This window comes from Canis lupus, chromosome 2 (genome assembly GCF_003254725.2).
Source record: "Canis lupus dingo isolate Sandy chromosome 2, ASM325472v2, whole genome shotgun sequence".
Lineage (NCBI taxonomy): Eukaryota > Metazoa > Chordata > Mammalia > Carnivora > Canidae > Canis > Canis lupus.
In genome coordinates, this window is record NC_064244.1 from 79,114,556 (window position 1) to 79,138,961 (window position 24,406).

Sequence of the window (24,406 nt, forward strand, 5' to 3'; positions counted from 1 at the left end):
GCCCTTCAAGAGCTGGCTTCACCGACCTCCACCTCCATCTGTCCCCGCTCCCAACGCCTTCATTGTCCAGCCATTCTAAGTGCCCCGCCTCTATTTAACCCCTGACGCCAAGTTGTCAAAGACAGCTCTGGGGCCGGTAGCAGGGACAAGCATTCCAAACAAAGGGAACAGCGTGTGCTAAGTCCTGCTCCTCTGCAAGAGTCATCGCAGGAATCCCTTCCTAAGGAAGACCCCCTCTAGCTGACCGCCTCTCCCTGGAGCCCGTCACTCACCATCCCTGTGATACCTCTGTGTACAGAACATGATTCTGCTCCGACACTCAGGCAAGAAAATACCCTGCAAACATGTCCCCCTAGAAGGTGAGCTCACACTTTGTGAGGTTTTATCCATTTTGTATCACTAGCACCTGCCTGCATGTGAGCAAGCAAAAATAAACAGAAGAGCCAGGTGTCTTTTTTTTTTTTTTTTTTTTTTTTTTTGCCTGGGGACTTGGTTAATAGAGCCTGGTGTATATAGAAAGAATAACAGTTATAATTATAATGTGTGCTAATAACGGCTAACCCCTCTGTGCCTGGCACCTGCGAAGTGTCATATATATGTGAACTCACCACGCCCATATGATAATCGTCAAAACCACCCCGAGGGAAGCATTGTCACCGGGTCCATTTCACAGATGAGAGAAAATGAGGCACAGCAGGTAAGTATCCCTGCCCGGAGGCAACAGAGCCAGAGAGCAGCAGAGCAGGGAGGCCAAGCCAGACAGTCTGGTTCGGAGTCTGGGCCCTTGTCCGTCTCGCCAGCTGCTTCTCTAACGAAAGGGGACCTAAAGGTGGAAGAGGTAAGGACGGTCTCCCCGAGAGCCGGGAGGATCCTGGTGTTTACTCTGTTCTCCACGTCAGCAGAACCTAAAGCGCCTACCAGGGTTATCTCAGGGAACGTGGGCATCCACACCAACCCAAGGGTGCCAAGCCCCAGCCTCGGCAGCAGAAACTGGCAGGACTGCACCCTCACAGCTGGGAACAGCCCGCCTTGGGGCCCTTCTCTTTGTCCCCTCCACCAGCCCCCCCAGCACCCCCCTACTCTCCCCAGCTGCCAAGACCCTGCCTCCCACCCCCCTGCACCTGGCTGCCCCTGGCAGGCAGCCCCAGACCCCTCATGGAGGAGAAGCTTCCCCCAGCTCCGAGCAGCTGCCAGGCCATGCCGGAGCCGGCAGGCATCTTCTGGGCACCACTTGCCGCCCCGCCAAGCCTGGCACGCCAGCGGTTCCACGTTAGGTCGATGGCCCTGCACAGCCCCACGGAGCTGCTATTTTTAATTTAATTGGAGAGTCGGAGGAGAAAGATGGTACCCAGCGAGAGAGTTTTAAAAGCTTTCGGGGTGGGGGAAGGGGGAGAGAACGCGAAGAAAAGTTCGTAATTATACACCAGGCAGCCAGATTTGATGCTTGAACAGAAAGGTTAAATGTTACATTCAGAATAAAATGAGAAAAAGTCCTGATGACAGTTGCCCAGAGCTAAATAAGGAGGAAAAAAAAAATACCCCTTGCCCGTCTCTTCTCCAGCTTCTTCTTCTCCCTCGTACTCATTGCTGAGCATCCCCCCTTCTGCCTTTGAAAGCTCGGGAGCGTACAAATAAACCAGTTTGGAGCACAAAGATCACTACTCAGCATGTCAACACTTGATTGCCACCCAAAAGCAGCTTTCACTCAATGCCTGAAAAAAATCTCACATTTTCATCTCTCAGCCCAATAGGTCTAACGGGGCCCGGAGAATTGGGATGGCCGTCTGGCACTGTGGGGAACCACATGGGCTTTAGTACGGATGCACCCAGGTTCAAATGCCTCCTCTGCCAAGGGACAGATGCGCCAAGCCATAAACAGACGACTGCTGGTTCAGACTTTCCTGTTACAAAGAGATAGACGGCACGCTCCTTTCATCCTTCCTTTTCCAGCAGGGGATATAGACGAGATGCCTGGAGCTGCTGCCGTCATTTTGTGCTCCCAAGCACCACGCTCAAAGTGCAAAAACTGAAAGACAGAAAGGGTCCTTGATGATGTAGACATGCCACTGTGCCACAGGGCTGCGGGCTTGTCGCCTGGGACAAAGAAATCCCCGTTTGTTTTAGCCACTTTTGGTCTAATTTTCTTTTTCTTTTTCTTTTTTTTAAAGATTTTATCTATTTATTCATGAGAGACACAGAGAGAGGCAGAGACACAGGCAGAGGGAGAAGCAGGCCCCCTGCGGGGACCCTGATGTAGGACTCGATCCCAGGACCTCGGGATCACACCCGGGGCCAAAGGCAGATGCTCAACCACTGAGCCACCCAGGCGTCCCTGGTCCAACTTTCTAGAAATGCTGAATCCATTCCTAACTGTGACAATCCTTTATGAACCTGAGCTTGAGTGTGAGCGTGAGCAAGAACTTCACATCCCGCAGCTTTGGATTTCCTACGTGTAAATGGGGACAAATATCACTCATAGTGTGCGTGTGAGGATTAAATGGGACTCCATTCGTAAAGCACGACGGCTCCGTTGTCATTTATACTCCTGGTTGACAGGAAAGCAATATCGAATTGTAAACTTTACAGTCCACCCCTCCTCTCTCAATCACACTTTCTAGTTTTCAGAGAGCCTTCTCTTTCTTCATCTCAGCTCACCCTCAACCCCAAATCCCCGAGAGGAAGAAGTATTATTCCCTATTTTACGCCCAGCAGATTCAATGGAGGTTAAGCAACCTGCCCAAAGTAGCTTAGCTGAGGATGAGGCCAGCCTGTAACTCAAATCTGGCTCCGAGTCCCTGGGGCCCAGGCCAGGCCGGCTCTGAACTGTTCTCCTACAGGCCCCCCTTCTCCTCCTGGGGACCACCGATGTCTCAAGTTGGGGGATAACGCTGTGGCCGAGCCAGCGTGGCTCATGTGGCAAAGACAATGTGGGCTGGACTCTGGCCTCCAAATTCCCCCTCCTGTCCCTGAAACCTCAGGGTTCCTTGGGCTCCAATCTTCTGCCCACTGCGCTCGTACCTCCACGAACATGAGGAGACCAAGAGCCCTGTTCAGAAGCAGCCGTATAACACAGTGGTTGAGAACACGCACTGGATTTGAACCCCACTTTTGCCACCGACCAGGAAAAAAAAACTTAAGTAAATTATTCTCTCTGTATTAGTCAGGGTAAGCAAAACAGCTGCTGTAACAAACAACCCCCAAATCTCAGTGGCTGAACATGGCAGATTTTTCCTCATGTCCCAGGGCAGTGCAGTGGGTGGGGTAGGGTGGGGTGGGGTGGGGGTGTCCACGTGCCACCCAGCCTCCTTCCATATGCAGCTCTGTCCCTCCCATATTAGATCCTCTACATCCTGCAAGCTGATCAGGCTATTTTAAGGGTCAGGCATTCGCTCAACTGTCCAGAACCTATGGTACGGTCACACGCCCCTACCTAACTCTCAGGGACGGGGTGTGTGCTGGGAAGTGTAACCTCATGGTGTGCCAGGGAAGAACGGGGTGGTCATCCATGGTCTCCAGTGGTCTCCTCTCAGGTGACCTCATCAGAAGTAGGCAGCCCCCACCCCCCAGATAACGTGACCTCATTCCATTTGTTTGTCACCTTAAATAGATTTCCTTCTTTACTGCCTATATACCCCCCCAGTGGACTGTGACCTCCTTGAAATGAGGAACCTCAGGTATCTTTCACCCCAGATTTCCTCCAATACTTATCAAATAGAATATGGCGCTAGTGGAAACTCAAACCTTAACAGAATATTGGGACATCTGGGGTGGAGAGAGAGAATGTAATGTGGTGGAGGAAGAACGGGAGGCTCCAGGCCCTTGTCGATCCCGCTCAGGGGGTCCCCGGAGGCTGCCCCGGCCCCACCCCGGCCCTCGTGTGCACACACTCCCTGCGTCTCCCCCAGAGACTGTCCGCCCCAGAACAGAAGCCAACACAGATTCCAAAGAAGTTGTTTATTTTCATCTGTAAAATGAGACCCTGGCCACAGAAGGGAGGGTCCTCGGGCTCACCGGTGGCAATTCCTCCCTGACCAGAGTGAATGCGTAAAACTAGAAACTTCATCTCTCCCCGTCCCACCTCATCAACTAGTCAAAAATAACTGGGACCCCAGCAGAAGGTCCCATCTCTCTCGCCCCGGTTAAAACCTACCGAACTGAGGACAGGGCGGCCCCAAGGAAGATGCCAATGAAAAGTCAGGGGCTATTACGGAGATGTTAACTGACTGCTCCCCTCCAAATGACAGGCCACCCCTGGAGAAACTGTCCCTGAGGGACTTCCAGGGATGACACCCTGTCCTCCTCTGGGCTGGATCCTACTCTTGAAACAAGATAAAACCCTAGAACCTAAAACACCCCTCATGACCTCAGAATTCCAAAGCCAGCTAACCCTACCTCTGCCTGCCCAGCCCCATCACTGAAAACTAATCCACCTGAGCCCCTGGGATGGGGACAGGGTCCCAGGAGCCGCCACCAGGTCACGGCCTCTGGCTCTCTTCGTACTCCTCTTTGCTCATCCACTCGGACTTGTAGGAAGACAGATGGGCCACAACAGATGCTCCTAGCCAGACGCTAAAGTTTCTGTTGGAACCCACCCACATGGTGGCCTTGGCGGAGGAGAAGTGATCTGCGGTCAGCTCCTTGTACAGGCGCTTGGTGAAGCCGGGGTACAGGGTGTTGCCCCCGCAGGCCATCACGTGGGAGGTGAGCAGCGGGTGCAAGGCGGCGTCGCAGCCCAGGATGGCATCCACCGCGACCTGAGAGATGCTGGGCCCCTGCAGGTCAAACACCTGGGGGCTGAAGAACATCTCGGGGGCCAGCCGCTGCATGGGGGTCAGCTCCACCGGGGTGCCGTCGGGGAGCTGGTAGGTGTTGTTCTCATCCGAGCCGCTGGGCAGACTCTGGCGGAAGTCTAGCGCCTCCCCCAAATTCTGCGGCACGTAGCACTTGCTCATCTGGGTGGTGGCCACCGTTTCCAGCTGAAACAGGTTGTGGCGATTGCAATCCTCCTTAAAGAGGCTCCTGAAGAGATAGGCCGACAGATCCTGGCCCGCGAACTCCAGCGTCTTGCGGCTGGACCGTAAGGGGCGGCCCAGGTGGAAGGGCTGCACGCGGGTCAGGCCGTAGCCCGAATCAACCACCACGCCCGTCAGGAGGCCGGAGGCGTACAGGGACATCTCCAGCTGGTCGGCCAGGAGTATGGACGGCACGTCCAGCAGCTCAAACATAATCTGTAAGAAGGGAGAAGAGCCACTAGGGTATTTTGCCCCAAACCAAAGGCCTTGATATATCTTTTAAAGATTTTATTTATTTATTCTTGACACAGAGAGACAGGCAGAGACACAGGCAGAGGGAGAAGCAGGCTCCCTGCAGGCAGCCTGATGCAAGACTCAATCCCAGGACCCCGGGATCACGACCTGAGCTGAAGGCAGATGCTCAACCCCTGACCCACCCAGGTGTCCTGGCCCACCCAGGTGTCCTGGCCCCGATGCATTTCTGTTTTCTGTTTTCTCCAAGACCCAGCTACATGCTTAGCTCTCAGAACTGCAGTCGGTGCACACCTGTGTCCCCAAGGGACTGGGGAGCTGCCCTGAGGAGATGGGGCACAGGGCTCCTGGAGCTCATGCTATGGGAACAAAGGAGGCTCTAGAGGATTAGCAGTCGGATTTGGGATTTGCCCTCGGGAGTTTGTTTGAGGACCACCACCGTCCAGAAGATTGTTTTGGTGGCAAGGTGGGAAGAGCTGTCAGCTGCATGTACGAGATGGTCCCAAGATGCCTCGTTGTGCAGGCAGTGGGGGGACCAGCGGGGGCCATGGCCAAGGGACAGACCTGCAGCCTGACCCATTTCTTTAAAAGAGGGAAGAAGAAATCAGACAAGAAACAAGTGCATCATTATCCACCACTGCCTCCAAAAGTCGGGGTGGGAGGAGGGAGGGAAGGAGGGAGGGAGCCTGGGAGGGAGAGAGGGAGGAGGGAGATACATATTCTCACCTCCTGGTAAGTGAAGCCTTTTTTTCCCCCCTACACATCAAGACAAAACTGGAATTCTGACATTTAGGTTTTGGCAAAGTCCCTAGGCTGATTTTTCTCCCACACCCATCACCCCCTCCCCCCCAGATCTTCACTGAGCACCCCCACCACCTTCCTAATTCCCCAGCTCTGACTGCATCCCCATATCTCTGACCCTATAGACACAGAAAGGCAGCACTAGTCCGCCCTTCTGTGGGGGCCACCTCTTCGGACCCCACAAGGCCCATCTTCCCCACTGAGCGGGGAAAGGAGCTCCCCATCCCCCCCCAACGCAGAATATTGTCCCACCACTAGCCATTTCCCAAATAGAAGCCAAGGCCCTCTTTTTCAAATAGGAAATGAAATATGAATCCCACTTAAAACTCTCCAGGATCTTCCGATTTATTTAGAGCAGGGGTTGGCAAGCATTTTCTACAAAAGCTAGACAGTTGGGGTGGCCAAATTTAGCAAATAAAAATACAGGCTGCCCAATTAAATTTGACTTTTTGACAAACAACAAATAACATTTTCATAAACGTGTGTCCCATGAGATACTCGGGACCTGCTTATACTAAAGTATTATTTGTTGCTTATCTGAAATTCAGCTCTAACCGGGCACCATGCGTTCTGTCAAGCAAACCTACAGTAAGTAAGTTTTTTAGCCCTTACACAGCATATACGCAGTCTCTGCCACAACCACCCAGCTCTGCTGCTGTGGTGTGAAAGTAGCCAAAGACGATATGGAAATGGGTGGACACGGCTATGTTCCAATAAAACTTTATTTATAAAAACAGATGGTGGGCCAATGTGGCCCACTGGCCGTAGTTTGCCAAACCTTGATTTAGAGTAACTTCTAAGCACTCCCACTGCCTCCGGGGCCTGCAAGACCCAACCCCCGAGACTTCACCTTCCGGTCCCCCTCTTCCCAGCCTCCCTGGCCCCTGAAACCACCTCCTCAGAGCAGCCCTCCCTAATTGCTCCCCACCAGCCAGCCACCGCCCCATTTCGCTTCTAGAACCGGTCGCTCTCTGGAATTATTCCCGGTCAAGTCTTCCCCGACAACACGAGCTCTTTAAGGTGGAATATGATCTCTGAACATTTATGGAACCTGCAAACAAAGTATCCCGTGTCCTCCCTTCTCCGTCTGTTAGAGGAAAGGCCGGGAACCCCATTCTTGCCGAGAACAGGTGCCAGGCACACACTAGGTACTCAGCAAACCTCCAGGGGGAAAATTATTTAGGAAGCAGAGTCCCCAACACTCAGTCACGTCTGAACACCAAGTGCCGGGCTATGTCCTGTGGCCTTACCTCCAGTGTCTTCTGTCGGTCTATGGGCTCTCTCATGGGGGACTCTGTGACCATCACCGGGAAGTCCTCATGCTCCCGCCTGTGTCTCTCCAGCACAAACGACCAGATGTGCTCCACGCCCTCCCAGTTGAGGATGCGGCCACGCTGGATGGGGTAGCTAAAGGTATCGGGATGGCAAATGTCAATACCCAGACTCACGCGCCTTTGGGCATAGCTGGGCCCAGGGTTTTCTCTGCACGGGATATAGTTCACGATGCTCGGGAAGACCATCTGGGGCTCATTCCACCCAGAAAAGCCAGCCTTCAGAAAGCCAGACCCATGGTCGATGATAATGGTTCTTGCGGCCATGGTGAAGACAGAGGTGGGCGAGGGCTTCTGGACTTGGCTGTGGAGGGAGAAGACGAGGCCAGTTATTTCCCATTCTCCACCCAAGAATCAAACCGCATGTTCCCCTAGAGTGTGTCCATCGCCCCCTCCCCAAGCCTTTGTGCAAGCTGTGCCTGCAGTGTTCCCCCCATCCCGAACTCCTCATCATCCTACAAGGCCCTTTGGAAGTCGTGCCAAGCCCTCCTTCCCACCGACTTCACACAGGAAGTACTTGATGGCTCTGGCTGCTCGACCTGAGAACTCGGGGACATCAGTCTCGGGAGCCACCACCCTCTGCAATAATAGCTTAGGAGCAACAGCAGCATGAGCAGTGGCAACCACAGTGACAATGATGATGACAATGAGGACCAGCGGAGCTACCATTTCCGAGGCACACGCCCTCCGTCTAGTGCTAGGAGGAACACCTTGCACGGGAGGCTGAACTATGTAACACTGCCATTCGTGCCGGCCAAAAAAAAATTGATTCAACAGCAGTTTAATATGGCTTGAGCTGGTGATCGTTTCATGTTTACCACAACCTGTAAGGCAGGTCCCACTGCTGTCCCCATGTTGCAGGTGGAGAAACTGAGGCATGGGGGGGCGGTGGCTTGAAGTTACTTTCCCAGGGCCACACAACTGACAAGCAGGGCTGACAATTATACCCAAAGTAGATTCCAAAGACTCTGAGCATCAGGCTAAGCATGAGGAGTGGGTTTTGAGCAGGTGCTAGGCAGATAGGTTATTACATAAGGGAGACTGTACGTGGGACATCTGAGCACAACCACGGTTGGTTTCAACCCCTGTAAAGTGGGTAGAATCATAACCACCATGCTGGGAAGGTAGGTGTGGTCCCTACCTGGTTTCCAGACCTTCTACAAAACTACAGTAGCCAAGACAATGGGGCATTGGTGAAAGATTAGTCACAGAGACACGGGACAGAATGAAGAGTCCAGGAGTCCAGACACAGACCCTCACAAAGTCTGACAAGGTGCAAGAACACAGAAAGGGAGGATGAACCGTCTTTACGATAAACGGTAGGGAACAACTGGTATCTACATGCAAAACAAAACAAAACAAAACAAAAAACAAAAGAACCTCAACCCATACCTCAAAAAACTCGAAATGGATCATAGATCTAAACATAAAACCTGAAAGTATGATACAGCTCTGAAAAGAAACAGAGGAGAAGTTCACTGTGACCTTAGACAAAGTAGAATCTCCGTACGTAGAATATCATTAGCCTGGTTCGCAAAATACAAAATGATAAGCTGGACTTTGCCAAAATTTAAGAAATTTGCCCTTTGAAAGACACGGTGATGGGAACAAAAAGACAAGCCACGGACTGGGTGGAAAGTATTTGCAAATCATATACCTGAGAAGCAGCTTGCGTTCGAAAAATATAACACACTCACAAGGTGCGGCATAAGAAAAACGATCCAATCGTTCCAGCGGGCAAAGATGCAAACATGTCACAAAAGAAGATATACGGATGGCACATAAACATAGGAAAAGATGCCGAACTCATGAGTCATTAGGAAAATGAACATTAAAACCACAGTGAGACGGCGCCGCACGGCTCCGAGAACACCCAAGGCCAGAGGCGGCCCCGACGCTGGCGAGGAGGAGGAGCGCCTGGAGTCCCCGCGTGCTCCCGGTGGGAAGGCAAAATAACATACTTTGGAAAACAGTTTGGCAGCTTCTTATATAAAGGTAAATATCCACCCACCGGACCTAGGATTGCCACTCCTAGGGATTCCCCAAGGGAAACGAAAACTTACGTTCACCCCCAAAACCCTTATGTCCACGTTTACAGTCGCTTTATTCATAATCGTCAAAACCTGGCAGCCACCTGAAGGCCCTCCGGCTGGAGAATGGATACACAAGTCTCCATCCGATGGCGTAATAGCCACAAACAGGAACGAACAAGTGATACCTGTAATAACATGAATAAATCTCAAATGTACCAAGGGAAAGAAGCCAGACTGACAAGGCAGCGACTGTACGATTCGATTCCCATAACGATTCTGGAAAAGGCAAACGTATAAAGACAGGAAACAGATCCGTGGGTGCCAGCGGCTGGAAGCGGAGAGATGGGGGTAGGGGTGGCCATGAGGGGTCATGGCGGGATTTGGGGTGATGACGGCTCTGTGCTAGGTCTGGGTTGTGAGGGTGAGCACGTGACTGTGTGAGCGACTATACACTAAGAAGAATGACTTTTACTCTAAGTAAAAAATGTTAAGGGGAAAAAAACCCCGTGGGTGTGGGGACACATGAAAGTTGATGAAGTCACCCTGCAGAATACGAACTGTCACACAGACAGCAGACTCGGTGCCTAGAAGGCACGTGGGCGTTTCCTGTAAGAGACATCCAGGAAGGCGGTTGGGCCTGAAGGTTATTTCTGGGGCTGTCATCCCACCGGCTCTAGACTCTGCCTCAGTCCTGGGCAGCAGCTGTACTGCACATCTCTATGGAGCAGGACGGCCACTGCCTGGCCCCCGGCCAGTGGTTCCCCACCACCACCAACCTTGGGGCAGTGACGAGGCTCCACCACCTTGAAATAGCTCTGACATCAGATGGGGGAAAGCAAAAAGGAGGAGAGATGGAGCTGGGGTGTTGGCCTCCCTGGCACGCTGGCGGGCTGAGTGACGGATTCCTCACACCGAATCACCCAGTGATGCAGAACCAGGTGCACTGACCTCCCCGTGTCACAAGAGCGGGCTAGCTGATGAAGGCTTCACTGGTCCTGAAATTCGGAGTCAGAGGACAGGCTGGTAGGATGACCTCCACTGTGGTTGTGCATCTACTGAGGGGCAACTCCAGGCTGGTAGCCCCCGTGACCTGGCCTGGGAGCAGAAGGCGGGGAGGCAGTGTACCATTCCTCTCCTGGGTCATGAAGTGGGAAGAAAGTCTGGGTGACATCCAGGAGCCCAGCTCTGAGGACAGAGATAGAACACATGTCTTCAAAAGCATTTTTACTGAGTCACCTGTTCTACGAATTTGGACAAAGTACCAAGAACGATTCTAGACTGAGAAAGATTGTCAGTAAGCGCCAGATCGACTGTCTCATGCCAGGGAAGGAGAGGGAGGATTCGTGCAGTGAAGAAAAATAAAATCAGGTGAGAGGGACAGGGAATTAGGAGCACAGAGGTGTGCTGGTGTTCTAGGTGGGGCAGTCAGGAGAGGCCTCTCTATCAGGTGACATTTGAGCAGAGAACAAGCGTGAGAGAATAAAGCATGTGATTACCTGGAAAAGTGTCTAAGCCAAAAGAAGAGCAAGTGCAAAGGCCCTGGGGAAGAAACTGGTGCATGTGTTCTAGGAATAACCAGGAGGCCAGTAGACTGGGGATGGATGCAGCGGGTGGAAAAGGGTGCTGAAGATCGTGGGCCTTCATATTATTTAGAGACATGGGAAACCACTGCAGGGGTTGAACAGAGGAATGACATGATCTGACTTGAGTTGTATACATACCACTTGGGCTGATATGAAGAATAGACTGCAGAGGTCAAGGTAGAGGCAGGGGATGGAAAGGACAGATGATGGTGGCCTGCATGACGGTGGCAGGAGGAAAGAGGGTGGGACATGGTCGAACCCTAGATGTATTTAGGAAAGACGGTTACAGTGGAGCATGAGACCAGGAGAAGAATGAAGGGGAACACCCAGATCTGAGGCCTGAAAAGTGGAAGAATGAAGCACCCTCTTACTGAGATGGAGAAGACCGGAGAATGAGCAGGTTTGGGGCAGGGAAGAAATCGGGACTTGTATGTTGGACGTGATAAAGTTTGCAATGCCTATTAGGTACGCATGACGATATCTGGAGGCAGAGTCTGCAGATGTCTGAGCTGAAGATATAATTGGAACTTACTGAGTGGATGAAATTACAAGTTTTGGGGATGGAGGAACTCATGAAGAGACTCGGGGTAGATCAAGCCCGACGGCTGTGGGTAATTTAAGGTCTAGAGGCTGGGCATTGAGAAGGAACCAGTAAAGGGGATGAAAAGGAGTGGCTAAGGGGTAGGAGGGCATCTCAGAGCCCAAGCGGAAAAATTCGTCAAGAAGAGAGAAATTAGATGAAGACTGAGAAATGTCCGTGGAATTTAGCAACACAGAAATCACCAGTAGCTTTGGCAAAAGAGTTTCTTCAGAGTGTTACTAATGGAGAAAAGCCTGAGGGATGGGAGACAGAGATTCTACAAAACTAGCCCCCACTCTGCAAAAACATCAGCAGTGTCCATAACAAAAAGGAACATTAGGTGTTCAAAATTCACAGACAGGGTCACCAACACGATGTACATTTTCTGATCCTGGATCAGAGAAATAAAATTACAAAAAAAAAAAAACGTTATTGTGGGCTTCTTCTGGTGCTGGTCAGCAGAGAGTACCGCAGCCCTGCCTCCCGCCGAATATAACTAATGATGTCAGACAAAATGCAAAAAGCAAAAGAAAAAGCAGAACAAGCAGATTAAGGAGAAGAATCAAAAACTTAGAGAAGCAACCCACAGAGGGGTGAGGTTCTCGTCTATTTCCCTTTTTCTTTTGCAGGGTAGGCCTGAGGCAGGTTCCCAGCAGACCTTCAGGAGTGGGTAGCTGAAAAATAAGAGCAAGGAAGACCTGTCTTTCTGGACAGAACATCAGGAAAGGGGGCCCTTGTAAGTCAAAGAGCATGGAAAGAAGAAAGCAGAGAAGGGGCTCCCCTCATTCTGTGTAAGAACCGGCTCAAGGCCCAGACTCGCCTGTGCCTAGGAGGGATTGACCCAAAGCAGTAAAGTGAACATTGGAACCACCACCCACGGAGGAAAACCAAGTAAGTACAGTGTGAGCTGAGCTGCTGCACGCTAAAACAGAACCAATGAAAACAAGTGTTCCCCAGAGGGATTTCGCTGCAGAATATTCAGGATATCCAGCATAGAAACCAAAATTACTAAATTACACAGAGAATCAGAGAAACCTAACTAATCCTTCAGGGAAAAAGATAAACATGCCAACCCTGAGATGACCCAGATGCTGGAATTACTGAAGACGTCTGAGCAGCTGTTGTAACGGACATAAAGGTAGACACGCTGGAAGTGAATGAAAAGACAGGTGTTCTCAGCGAGAAGTAGATACTATAAAAAGAACCAAGAGGTATGCATAATATCTGAAGTTTTTGTAAAAAATCTTTTCAGTAGTTGAATGGAGGTGGTGGAGCAATGAATAAAATAAATTAAGATAGTAACAGAAATTATCCAATCTGAAAAACAGGAAGGAAATGATAAAGAGAGCCTCAGAGACCCGTGGGACAATATTAAAATGTCTAATATTCATGCCATTGACGTCTTACAAGAAGAGAAGGAAGTATTAGCACAGTACAAGATATTTGAAGCAATAATGGTTAAAAATTTCCCAGATTTGGTGAAAGACGTAAGTCTGACAACTAAGGAGGCTCTGCACATCCCAAAGAGAATACATTTAAGAAACAAAACACACAAACACACATGAAGACAGTGTAGTCAACTATCGAATACTGAAGTTTTTTTCTCTTGCTTAATTTTGAAAGCCTTCGGAGAAAAATGAAAGCATTATAAAGATGGGGTTGAGCAGCAGGGACAAAAATCAGGCTGACTGCAGACTTTACACCAGACAGAAATATTGACCCAGAATTCTATACCCTCCAAGAGTATCCTTCAGGAATGAAGACAAAGTTGGACATTCTTAGTTGAAGGAAAATCAAAAAAATTCACCTGCAGCAGCACTGCTTTCAGAAATGCAACTGTAAGGTCTTCATGTTGAAGGACAATTATACCAGAATCTGGATCTCCAGGAGTGAAGAAACAAGAGCAGATTTAGTAAATATCTCGGTAATAATAAAAGGATTTTTTTTCCTCTTAAAAATAGATATGGCCAGTGAAAGCAAAATGTTATAACAACATATGGTGGCATTTCCAGGGTACACAGATGTAATGCATGTAAGTCCTATGAGAAAGGTGGTGGGGGAAGGGACCTATGTGGTTGCACTAAGTGAAGCATGAATATTAACTCTAACTAGATCATTAAAGGCTAGGTATGTCCGTGGCAATCCCAAGAGCAAGCAATAAAAAAAAAAGTACAAAGAGATAAACCCAAAAAATCCAATAGATAAAGTAAAACAATACCACTAAATAACTAATACTAAATAGTATTAAATAGTATTTTGTATTAAATATTAATACTAAAATTTAATATTAAAATGTAGTATTAAATACTAAAAAAAACATTCAAATAATCTGAAACATGGCAAGAAAGAAAGAACAGAGAAACAAAAGAACAGAGCAGGGAAGGAGAGACACAAATAGTAACCCTATATCATATCAACAATTATACTAAAATAACGTGTCTCAAGCCACACCAATTGAAAGACAGAGATTGTCAGTTTGGAATAACAACAAAAAGACCTAACTGTAGACTGTCTACAAGATATCCACTTTAAATACAATAAGAAAGATTAGCCAAACAGTAGAAGAATAGAAAAAAACTAAAGCAAGTAAGAATTAATCAAATAAAAGCAGGAGTAGCTACCTTAATATCAGACAAAGTTGGCTTTTGAACAAAGAATATTGCCAGGAACAAAGACAGGTGTTGCATAATGGTAAAAGGTCGGTTCACCAAAATGACATAATAGTCCTAAAATATATATGCATCGAACAGGTATTCAAACCTCTTTAAGCAAAAACTTAAAAAGGTGCATAAAGAGAAAAATCCACCATTCAAACCTGTAGGCCTTGACTCCAGTAATTGAGAGAAAAAGTAGATAAGCCAAGCTGGCTATTTAGGAATTCTATATCTTTGCTAATTTTCCAACTGACATTTATAAAGCATTCCGTTAAACAAGAGCAGAATGAACATTCTTTTTCCAAAGCGCATGGGACACTCACCAAGATAAGCCACCTTATGAGCCACAAAACAAACCTTAACAAATACAGAATTGAAATCATATAAAAAATGTTCCCTCATCACAAAGGAATTAGGCCAGAAGTCAAAAGCAGAATGATAACACGAAAATCTCCAAACTTTTGGAAATTAAATAATGCGAGTTTAGATAACTCATGAATCAAAGTAAAAAGTTGGAAAAGATTTTGAAATGAATGGAAATAAAAATACAGCTTATCAGAATGGGTGGAGTGCAGCTAAAGCAGTGCTCAGAGGGAATTTATAGCATTAAATGTTCATATTAGGAAAAGAAGAATGGTGTCAAGCCAATAATCTAACCATCCACCTCAGGAAACCAGAAAAGGAAGCATGCATTAAACCTAAAGCAAGCAGAGGGTAGAAGTGATAAGGAGCAAAATCATTGAAACTGAAAACAGGAAACCAATAGAGAAAACTCAATAAAACCAAAAGTCAGTCCTTTGAAAAGATCAATAAATTAATAAACCACCAGTCAGACCAAGAAAAAAAAAAAGAGGAAAGACACAAAGGGTTGATATCAGGAATGAGGTGACATTACTTGGAACTCAACAGACATGAAAAGAGAATATTATGAACAGCTTCCTGCCTATCAATTTGACAGCATAGGTGAAATGAACAAAGTCCTTCAAAGACAGAAGCTACCATGGTTCACTCAAAAAGAAATATATAAGCTGAATAGCCCTAGAACCATGAAAGAGATGAATTTTCAGTTTAAGAGCCTTCCAACAAAGAAAATGACAGTCCCAAATGGCTTTGCTGGTAAATTTAACCAAACACTGAAGGAAGAAGCAAAGCTCATTACACACAATGTCTTCACGAAAACAGAAGAAAAGGGAATGCATCCCAGATTTTTTTGCGAGGGCAGCATTACCCTGATACCCAAATCAAAAATTAAAAAAAAAAAAAAAAAAAACTACAAACCAAAATCCCTCGTGAACATAAACACAAAAAAATTCTCAATAAAATATTAGCAAGCCCAGCAATATATAAAAAGGATAATTCACGTCAACTGAATGGGGTATATTTCAGAGATGTAAGGCTGGCTCAATACTTTAATGTCGATATACTTGACCTACCAACAGACCAAGAAGAAAACCATGACTATCGCAATGAAAAAAAAAAAAAAAAAAAACCCCGGATAAGGTTCAGTGTCCATTCATAATAAGAAGTTTCAATAGCTAGGACTACAAGTGAATTTCCTTAACCTGATAAGGGACATCTAGGAAAAAACCTACAGATAATGGTGAAAGACTGGCACTTTCCCCCTAAGGGGGTAAGTGGAAGAGGAAGGATGTCATCTCTCACCACTCCCATTCAACAATGAACCAGACATCCTACCCACTTCAATGAGGCAAGAACAAGAAAGAAAAGACATATACAAATTGCAAAGGAAGAAATATAACTGCCCCTATTTACAGAAGGCATAATTAGCTATATAGAACATCTCAAAGAACCTACAAAAAAAAAATCCTACAACTAATAAATGAGCTTGGCCAACTTATATCATTCAAGTTCCATATTTTAGAAATCAGTTTTATTTTACATACAACAACAAATAGTTAGAAGTCAAAATTTTAAAAAACAGTGCCATTCATAATAGCATCAAAAAGCGTAAAAGACTTTGGCATAAATCTAACAAAATGTGTCATAAAATATGCTGAAAACTACAAACATCGATGCAAGAAACCAAAGAAAATCTAAGTAAATAGAGAGATGCTGTGTTCATGGATGAGAAGATGCGATATCATTAAGATGTCAATTCTCCCCAAACTGATTTATTGATTCAATCTCAATCAAAATCCCTGAAGAATTTTTTTTAAGGTATCAACAATCTGACTCTCAAAGGTATATAGGAAGACAAAGGAATGAGAATGGCCGAAAAAAAAAAACATTTTGAAAAAGAACAAAGTTGGAAGACTCACACTATCTAATTTCAAGACCCACTATAAATCCACAGTCATCAAGATGCTATGATATTGGTGTATGGGTGGCCACACAGACGAGTGGGAAAGAACAGGGTGAGGGAGCAGTCTCTGACAAGTATGGCCAGGGTTCTGACAAAGGGGCCACGTAGGACATTGTAGTAATGAAAAGTCGTCTTTTCAATGAACAGTGCTGGAATCAAATTAAACCTCTCCGCGGAAACCAAAACAACCTTGCTCCATTCCTCACTTGTTACACAAAAAATTAATTCAAAGTAGATCATGCAACAAATTGTAATTATAAAACCCCAAACTGGGGGTGCCTGGGTGGTGCAGGTGGTTAAGCATCTGACTCTTGATCTCCACTCAGGTCTTGATCTCAGGGATGTGAGATCAAGCCCCATGTTGGGTTCCATGCCGGGCATGGAGCCTACTTAAAAAAGCAAAACGGGATTTCTGGGCGGCTCAGCAGTTTAGTGCCTGCCTTCGGCCCATGGCGTGATCCTGGAATCCCAGGATCGAGTCCCACATCAAGGTCCCTGCATGGGGCCTGCTTCTCCCTCTGCCTGTGTCTCTGCCTCTCTCTCTCTCTCTCTCTCTCTCTCTGTGTCTCTCATGAATAAATAAATAAAATCTAAAACAAATAAAAATAAAAAAGCAAAACAAAACAAAACAAAAAAGAAGCAAGAGAACAAAACCCCCAAACTGGAAGGCTTATAGGAGACACTGTAAGAGAAAGTCATGTGACCTCATCAAGAACATCTAGGTGTTCTTAGATACAACACCCCAATCCATAAAAGGAAAGATTTTAAAAGAATTTATTTATTTATTTATTTTTAATCTTTTTTAAAAAAATTGTATTTATTTATTAGAGACAGACAGAGAGAGAGAGAGAGAGAGAGATACAGCCAGAGGGAGAAACAGGCTCCATGCAGGGAGCCTGACGTGGGACTCGATCCCGGGTCTCCAGGATCACACCCTCGGCTGAAGGCAGCGCTAAACCACTGAGCCACCGGGGCTACCCTAAAAGAATTTATTTTAAAAGAATTTTGTCAAGATTAAAAATTCTGCTCTTTAAAAGACACTACTATGGGAATGAAAAACATTAGCCACAGGACTGGTAGAAAATATCTGTAAATCACATCTCTTTTTTTAAAAAAATATTTTATTTATTTATTAATGAGAGAGAGAGGCAGAGACACAGGCAGAGGGAGAAGCAGGCACCATACAGGGAGCCCGACGTGGGACTCGATCCCAGGACTCCAGGATCACCCCCTGAGCTGAAGGCAGATGCTCAACCACTGAGCCATCCAGGCATCCCTGTAAATCACATTTCTGATATAGGACTTATATCCAGAATATATAAAGGACGATCACAAATCAATAATAAAAAAAATGAACATTTAAAAAAATGGACAAAAAAAACAAAAAAAATAAATAAAAATTAAATTAAATTAAATTAAAAAATGGACAAAAATTTGGATGCTTCACCACAGAAGCTATATAGATGACAAATAAGCACATGAGACGATGTTAAACATCATTAGTCATTAAGGAAATGCCAAGTAAAACCACAATGACATACTACTACATATTAGAAAGGCTAAAAAAAATTTTTTTTAAAAGAAGAATACCAATCACTGGCAAGGATGTGAAAAAACTGAAACTCTCATATACCACTGATAGGAACATAAAAGTTTCAATCAGGAAAACAGCTTGGTTTCTTATAAAGTTAAACATCCACCTACCAGTCAACCCAGCAACATGACTCTTAAGAGAAATAAAAAGTTAATGTTCACACGAAAGCCTTTACCCCACAACGTAAATCACCCACGACTGGAACCAACCCTAAAGATTCTCCAACCGGGGAATGGATAAACTGTGGTATATCCATCCAACGGCGCACCACTCAGTAGTAAAAAGCCACAAACTGTGGATCCATAGTTTGTACAACAGTATGGTGACTTCCGAAATCAGCCTGCGAAGTGCCTATGGCTGTATGTTTGCATTTCTAGGACATTCTGGAAAAAGGCAAAAACTATAAACAACAGAGAACTGACCGGTGGTCGCCAGAGGCTGGAGGTGGTAGGAAGGGTTGATGACGTAGCAGCATAGGGGAATTTTGGGGGAACAACAGAACCAGATTATATCTTGGTCACGTGTAGAATCAAACATAGCAAAGGGTGATCTTATTTGCATGCAAATCTTTTGAGTGAATTCTTAAAAAGAATATTCGGGGAACTATCGGTGATATTTGAACATGGGTTGTATCCTCAACATCTAATTTCCTGCGCTCGATCACTAAATTGTGCTTTCAAAGGAGAATAGCCTGGATACTAAAGGGATGCATGAAATGGTATTTCAAGTAAAACGTCATACAATTTACCTCCAAGCAGACGGGGAAATAACCCAGCACGTGTCTATAGAAGAATCCTCAAAGCAGATGTGGTCAGAAGATACCGGCTACCGTAGGGAGGTGACGCGCTTTTGAGAGTGCATTGAACCATTCTCGCACCTTCTCTAAGTATGAACAGTTCTTAAAATTAATAGCTTTCAGGAAAAGAAAGGATGGGAGGACAGAAATCGGAGACGGTGCATATAGACGATCCTGATGAGTTCTGCTATGAAAAGAAGCAAAGAAATACAACAATAGATGTGGAGAGATATGGGGCCCCAGGGGGCTTGGGCTTCTTTTTTTTTTTAAGAGATGAGAAATAATATGCTAAGGTTTTGTGTGCTGATGAGAATAATCCAGTGGAGAAAAAGTTGAATGGAATCAGAACAAACCACAGTTAAGTCTAGATCCTGTATTATGAAAATTTTGCCTGCGTTTCCAACATCATATCGGACCGTCTCCCTCGGCGCATGGGCCTCCGGCCTCACTGACCTTGTTCTGTTCTTTCCTTCCCTGGGCCACAGCCTACGCCGTCCTCCCCGGGAGCCTTGCATTCCCTTTGCCTTCTGTCTGGAACACCTGTTCCGACTCTTCTGGAAACGGCTGCTTCCCGTCGTGACGGGCTGAGCTCAGGGGTTGCCGCAGAAGAAGGCTTCCCTGGCCACTCGCTCGGCTCCCAGCCACTGTCAGAGCGGCGACCTCTACTAGTTCCATAGCACTTATCCCAATACACGGGGACGCCACGTGTCTTCTAGCCTGTTGTCTGTCTTCCGACTGTCACCAAAATCTAGGCTCCAAGGAGGACAAGTTTTTATCTTTCACATCCATGGTCCCACCACATAACTGGCCTGTTTTTGTTAAATCAATTTGTGTTGAATGGATACGGTTTTTAAAACACATGGGCTCGGGGCACCCGGGTGGCTCAGTGGTGGAGCATCTGCCTTTGGCTCAGGGCGTGACCCCGGGGTCCTGGAATCGAGTCCCGCATCGGGCTCCCCACAGGGAGCCTGCTTCTCCCTCTGCCTGTGTCTCTGCCTCTCTCCCTGTGTCTCTCGTGAATAAAGGAAGTTTATAAATCAATCCATCAATCAATCACATGGGCTTGCTGGCAGCGTGATGGTTCCATAGGGACTCCATTCCCATGTGCCTTAAACATTAGTTTCTTTCTGTCAGCCTCTGGTGACTTCCTGCCCCAAACCCTGCACCAGCTCCACTGTGAACAAAAGGGAGTGTGAACTCTGCTTGACCTGGGAAGGCAGCAGGCTCTGGCCGCTGGCCGGCCTCCCCTCTCCTCCCCCCTCCTCCCCTCTCCATGCACTTAAAGCGAGAGCCGCAGTGTAGTAGTTGCTTCTTGAGAAATCTGTCCGTTCCACATCTCTTCTCCACCCGAAATTCCCTTTCTCGACACTTCTCTGACCTTGAAGATCCAAATCAAGCCTTTACTCCAGAAAGCTTCTAGCATCAGACAACTTCCATGTGGGACCTCATTCCTCCAGGGGATGAGCAGGACCCAGAACACCTGCTGGGGCTTACCCCAGGCCAGGCCAGGCTCCAGGCAAGGCACTTCCCATGTATCATCTCATTTAAACGGCACAACAAGCCAATGACAAGGGCCTAGGACCATCTCCGGTGTACGGAGGCAGGGATTATGGTCTATAGAGGTGAGGGCATTGGCTTTAAGACACCCAGTCCACAGGGCTATCAGGATTCATATCCAGGCCCGTGGCTTCCAGAGCCCAGGGTAACTACTGCCATGGCTAACCAGGGGGCTTGGGTTAACTAGTTCTCTAACCCTTCATTCTCAAATGAGAACAATTACCTTTCACGGATGCTGAAAGGACGAGCAATACCATTTAAAGGAAGTGGCGTGAAATGATGCTGCTTCAGCTCCCATTAGTTGGTGGAGCCTCTCACTGCTAATTGTCTACCAGGGGTCTTCGCTCCCCCTGGGTCTGCACGGCAAGTGCACACACGGGCACCCTGGCTCCCCCAGGGACCCTTACAAAATGCTTTATGTTTGGTTGCAAGCATTTTGTAAGGACCTCGGCACCTTTATCTGCATTCTCGCTGGACCCTAGGAGCCCTCGTGACATAGGGAACCTCACTCCGTGTTTGGATATTACCACTTGACCTCTGCTCACCTCCCCTGAGCGTAGGTCCCACGATCCCCACGCTACACGAGCATCTCACTCCCCATCTCATGAGCACAGCCACCCTGTGGGCTACACACCATCATTGGCCTCCGGTGTTTAGGTAAGGAAACTGAGGCACAGGTAGGAAACTTACCAAGTCCCCACAGCTGTTGAGCACTCAACTAGGATATGAACCCAAAGTCTCTGGCTCCAGAGTCCGTGCGTCTAACCCGACCGTCACATGGTTCTCAGCCTCTCGATGCTGTGATCGGCACAGTACAAAGATGTCCGTGTCCCGATCCCCAAACCTGCGAACAGGCTAGGTTATGTGGCAAAGGGGAATTAAGGTTCCAGGTGGAATTCAGGCTGCTGAACATCTGATCTTGGAATAGGGAACATATCTGGGATTATCCAGGGGAGCCCAAGGGAATCATAAGGATCCTTGAAATGCAGAGGAGAGAGGAAGAAGGCCAGAGTCAGAGAATGATCTGAAGAGGTAGCGATACTGCTGGCTCCGGGGCAGGAGACGGGGCCGCGAGCCCAGGAGCGCAGGTGGCCTCTAGAAGCTGGGACGGCAGGGAGGTGGATCCTTCTCGAGGGCATCCGAGAAGAGCGCAGCGCGTAGCCCTGCCAACACCCTGATTGGAGCCCGTGAGACTCCCTTTGTGCTTCAGACCTCCAGAACCATAAGGTACTAAATCTGCCTCATTTTAAGCACTAAGTTTGCAGTCATTTGTCACAGCCGCCGTAGGGAACCCATACAGACGCAAAAGCAGCTCGCGTTTCTTTCCTGTTCGTGGCTGACCAGGCCACGGGGCATCCCATCCCAAACATCCTCCCCTTGCCTCCTGGAGGGAGATCCCACCTGCTGGGCTACCAGGTGAGACCAGATGTGTTATCATGAGGCTCTCAGCTTCCCCGGGGAACACAAGCCAGGGGCCCTGCAACAGGCCTCATCAGCTCCCGAGACCCCTTCCTGGGGAGCAGGGAGCTGAGTAGATCCCACCTCTGGAGGCAGGTGGGCTGAACCTCATCATAGGAAGTCTAAGCTCAGGGTAGACTTGCTCCTCCCGAAGAGCAGCTGGGTTCAGGGAGCTCAGGGAGCGCCTTCCCTGAGGAGGGGGAGGGGAGGTGGAGGAGAGAGAGACAGAGACAGAGAGAGACATCAAATTTGCATGAGGGGAAGACAGGGTTTTAATTACTCCTTTTCTTAACTCCATTGTACCTTGAGGTATTTTAACATTACTCTCCCTGGCAGGGAGGATTGATTGATTGTCTCTTGGCATTCAGAAACCCTGATTAATGTAAAACTAACCAGTCGTTCTGAACTCTGGGGAATTAATCACTTAAATGTGGGAATTACTCAATAAACCATTCAAACATGCAATAAACCAAGCCATTAAAAATTAATCGCTCGACATCCTGGCCGTGTAAACAGGGCTAATAAGATCCTGGCAGCCTAGAGTGAGAGGGAAGGGAGGGGGCGAGCATTGCCTTCAACCAGGTGCCCCCAAGGACCAGAGGGGACACACGGATGTCCAGGCCGCATGTCACAGATCATCAGGGCACGTGCCATCTGGTCCCTGGGCCTCCTCCCTCCCCTCTGCCCTAGGACAAGACCGGCGAAAGAGAGAGGCGTGCTCATGGGCTGGTAAGAGGAGGTGGCAGGGTTAGAGCTACAATCTTTGACAGATAATTTATTGAGCACCTACTGTGTGCCAGGCATGGTGCTGGGCTCTTCAGACAGAGCAGTGAACTGGAAGACCACGGAGCTGTCACTGGAGGGTGCCTATGCATTAGAGGAGGTAGAAAACACTCGTTTTATAAAACACTCACTATAATGAAAAAGAAAGCAAGGGACAAGGGTAGATATGTGGGAAGAAATTCCTATTATAAACAGGCTGATCAGAAAAGACCCCTCTGAGGAGGTGCCGTGTGACCAAGATGCGAACAGGTGGTGAGGGCACAAGGCCTACAGATGTCTGGCAAAGACGGGCGTAAAGACCCCGAGGTGTACACAGCATGGTTGGACAGGAGTGACCCAGACGTGTGGGGTGCTTTTTAGTGGGGAGCACGGGGTGCAGAGCATCGAAGGCCTTGTCGGGAAATCCTAAAGGAAGACGTTGCCACTAAGGCTTCTGAGCAGGATGAGAGGGGTCGTCCCCCTGGCACGTTAGAAGAAGAACCACGCTGGCGGTTGGCTTCAGGTTGGGTGGGAGACACGGGCAGAAGCGGAAAGGCCAGTTGGGAGGTGGCCACCGTCATCAGGGCGCCACGGTGGCCTCTCTGTTGTGTATGCATCACCCTACTTGGTCAACAGCACCTGCATCTGGCCTTGGGGCTGCCCTCTACTTAACCCTCAGCTCAGGGCTGTGTCCCGAACCGCTGACCACTGGTTCAGGGAGGGACATGCGACCCGATCTAAGCCAATGATGAGGAGACGTCAACTCAGGGCCTCTGGGAAAGAACCTTTTTTCCTCTTCTCCCAGAGGCCTCCGCCCATGTTAGCCTGAGCATGTCAGATCTGAAACTCCCACGGTCCTGAGTGTGACACAGCTACCCCCTGAGGGTAAAGTGGGCCCGTGGAGAAGGCAAAGCCAAGAATGGCCCAGAGAAATGGGGCAACGAAATGAACTTTTGGATCAAACTGCTCCTGAAGCCAGACCCCCACTGGGGTTTTCAGTTCTTTGAGCCAATCCATCTCCTTGTTTTGTTTGAGCCGCTTCAGGTAGGTTAGAATCCTAACTGACACAGAGTTCTTGTGCTGTGGGAATCGTTTCACCGAGGCTTACACATACCCTATGACGTAAGGATTATATCCAACTTTCCAATTTGTAGTAAGAAAATGGGCGTCCAGAAAAATTGCCCAATGGCAGACTGCTGGAATTCAAACACAAGTCTTGTTGGCTTTAAAATCCTTGCCTTGAACTTCTAGTCTATCTCTAAAATCACAGGGACCTTCAACTGGGCCGAATGACTTAATTTGGGAACACGGAGGCAGCATACACCGCCCCCTGCTCACACCCTCAGCAGACGTCATCGCTGACGGGCATCGCTCAGCATCTGAAGGATGCTTTCCTGCAGGGTCTCGATGCAGTGTGGACTCTTTCCATCTGCTTCCAGCCACCTGGAGGCCCCACGTGGCATAATAAGTGAACACAGTCCTGACAAGATCGAGAACTAACCCTGGCTGCTGAGCCATGGCTCCCAAGCCCATAAGAGCCACCCTTTCCCCGGCCCCGTCCTGAGGAGGCCACAGAAGGACACTGACATCAATGCCGAAAACCAGGAGATGCCACCAGGAGCTGGCAGTGGCCAGGACTCTTGGGGAAACCACAGCCCTCAGGGCAACTC

The 24,406-nt window shown here is 48.0% G+C and overlaps 1 protein-coding gene across 3 annotated transcripts in view; it reads right to left on the bottom strand.

Annotated features, from left to right (window-relative positions):
- Positions 1-3,939: 3,939 nt before the first annotated feature.
- Positions 3,940-24,406, bottom strand: part of ACTL8 (actin like 8) — a 64,403-nt gene continuing 43,936 nt past the window's right edge. For all 3 annotated transcript variants that reach the window (XM_049106638.1, XM_025448061.3, XM_049106644.1), the window contains 2 exons: positions 7,316-7,700; positions 3,940-5,228 (listed from right to left, as the gene is read on the bottom strand). In XM_049106638.1, coding sequence (XP_048962595.1) covers positions 4,476-5,228; positions 7,316-7,663 — 1,101 coding nt within the window. In that variant the 5' untranslated portion in view covers positions 7,664-7,700 and the 3' untranslated portion in view covers positions 3,940-4,475. The remainder of the gene's footprint in view (positions 5,229-7,315; positions 7,701-24,406) is intronic.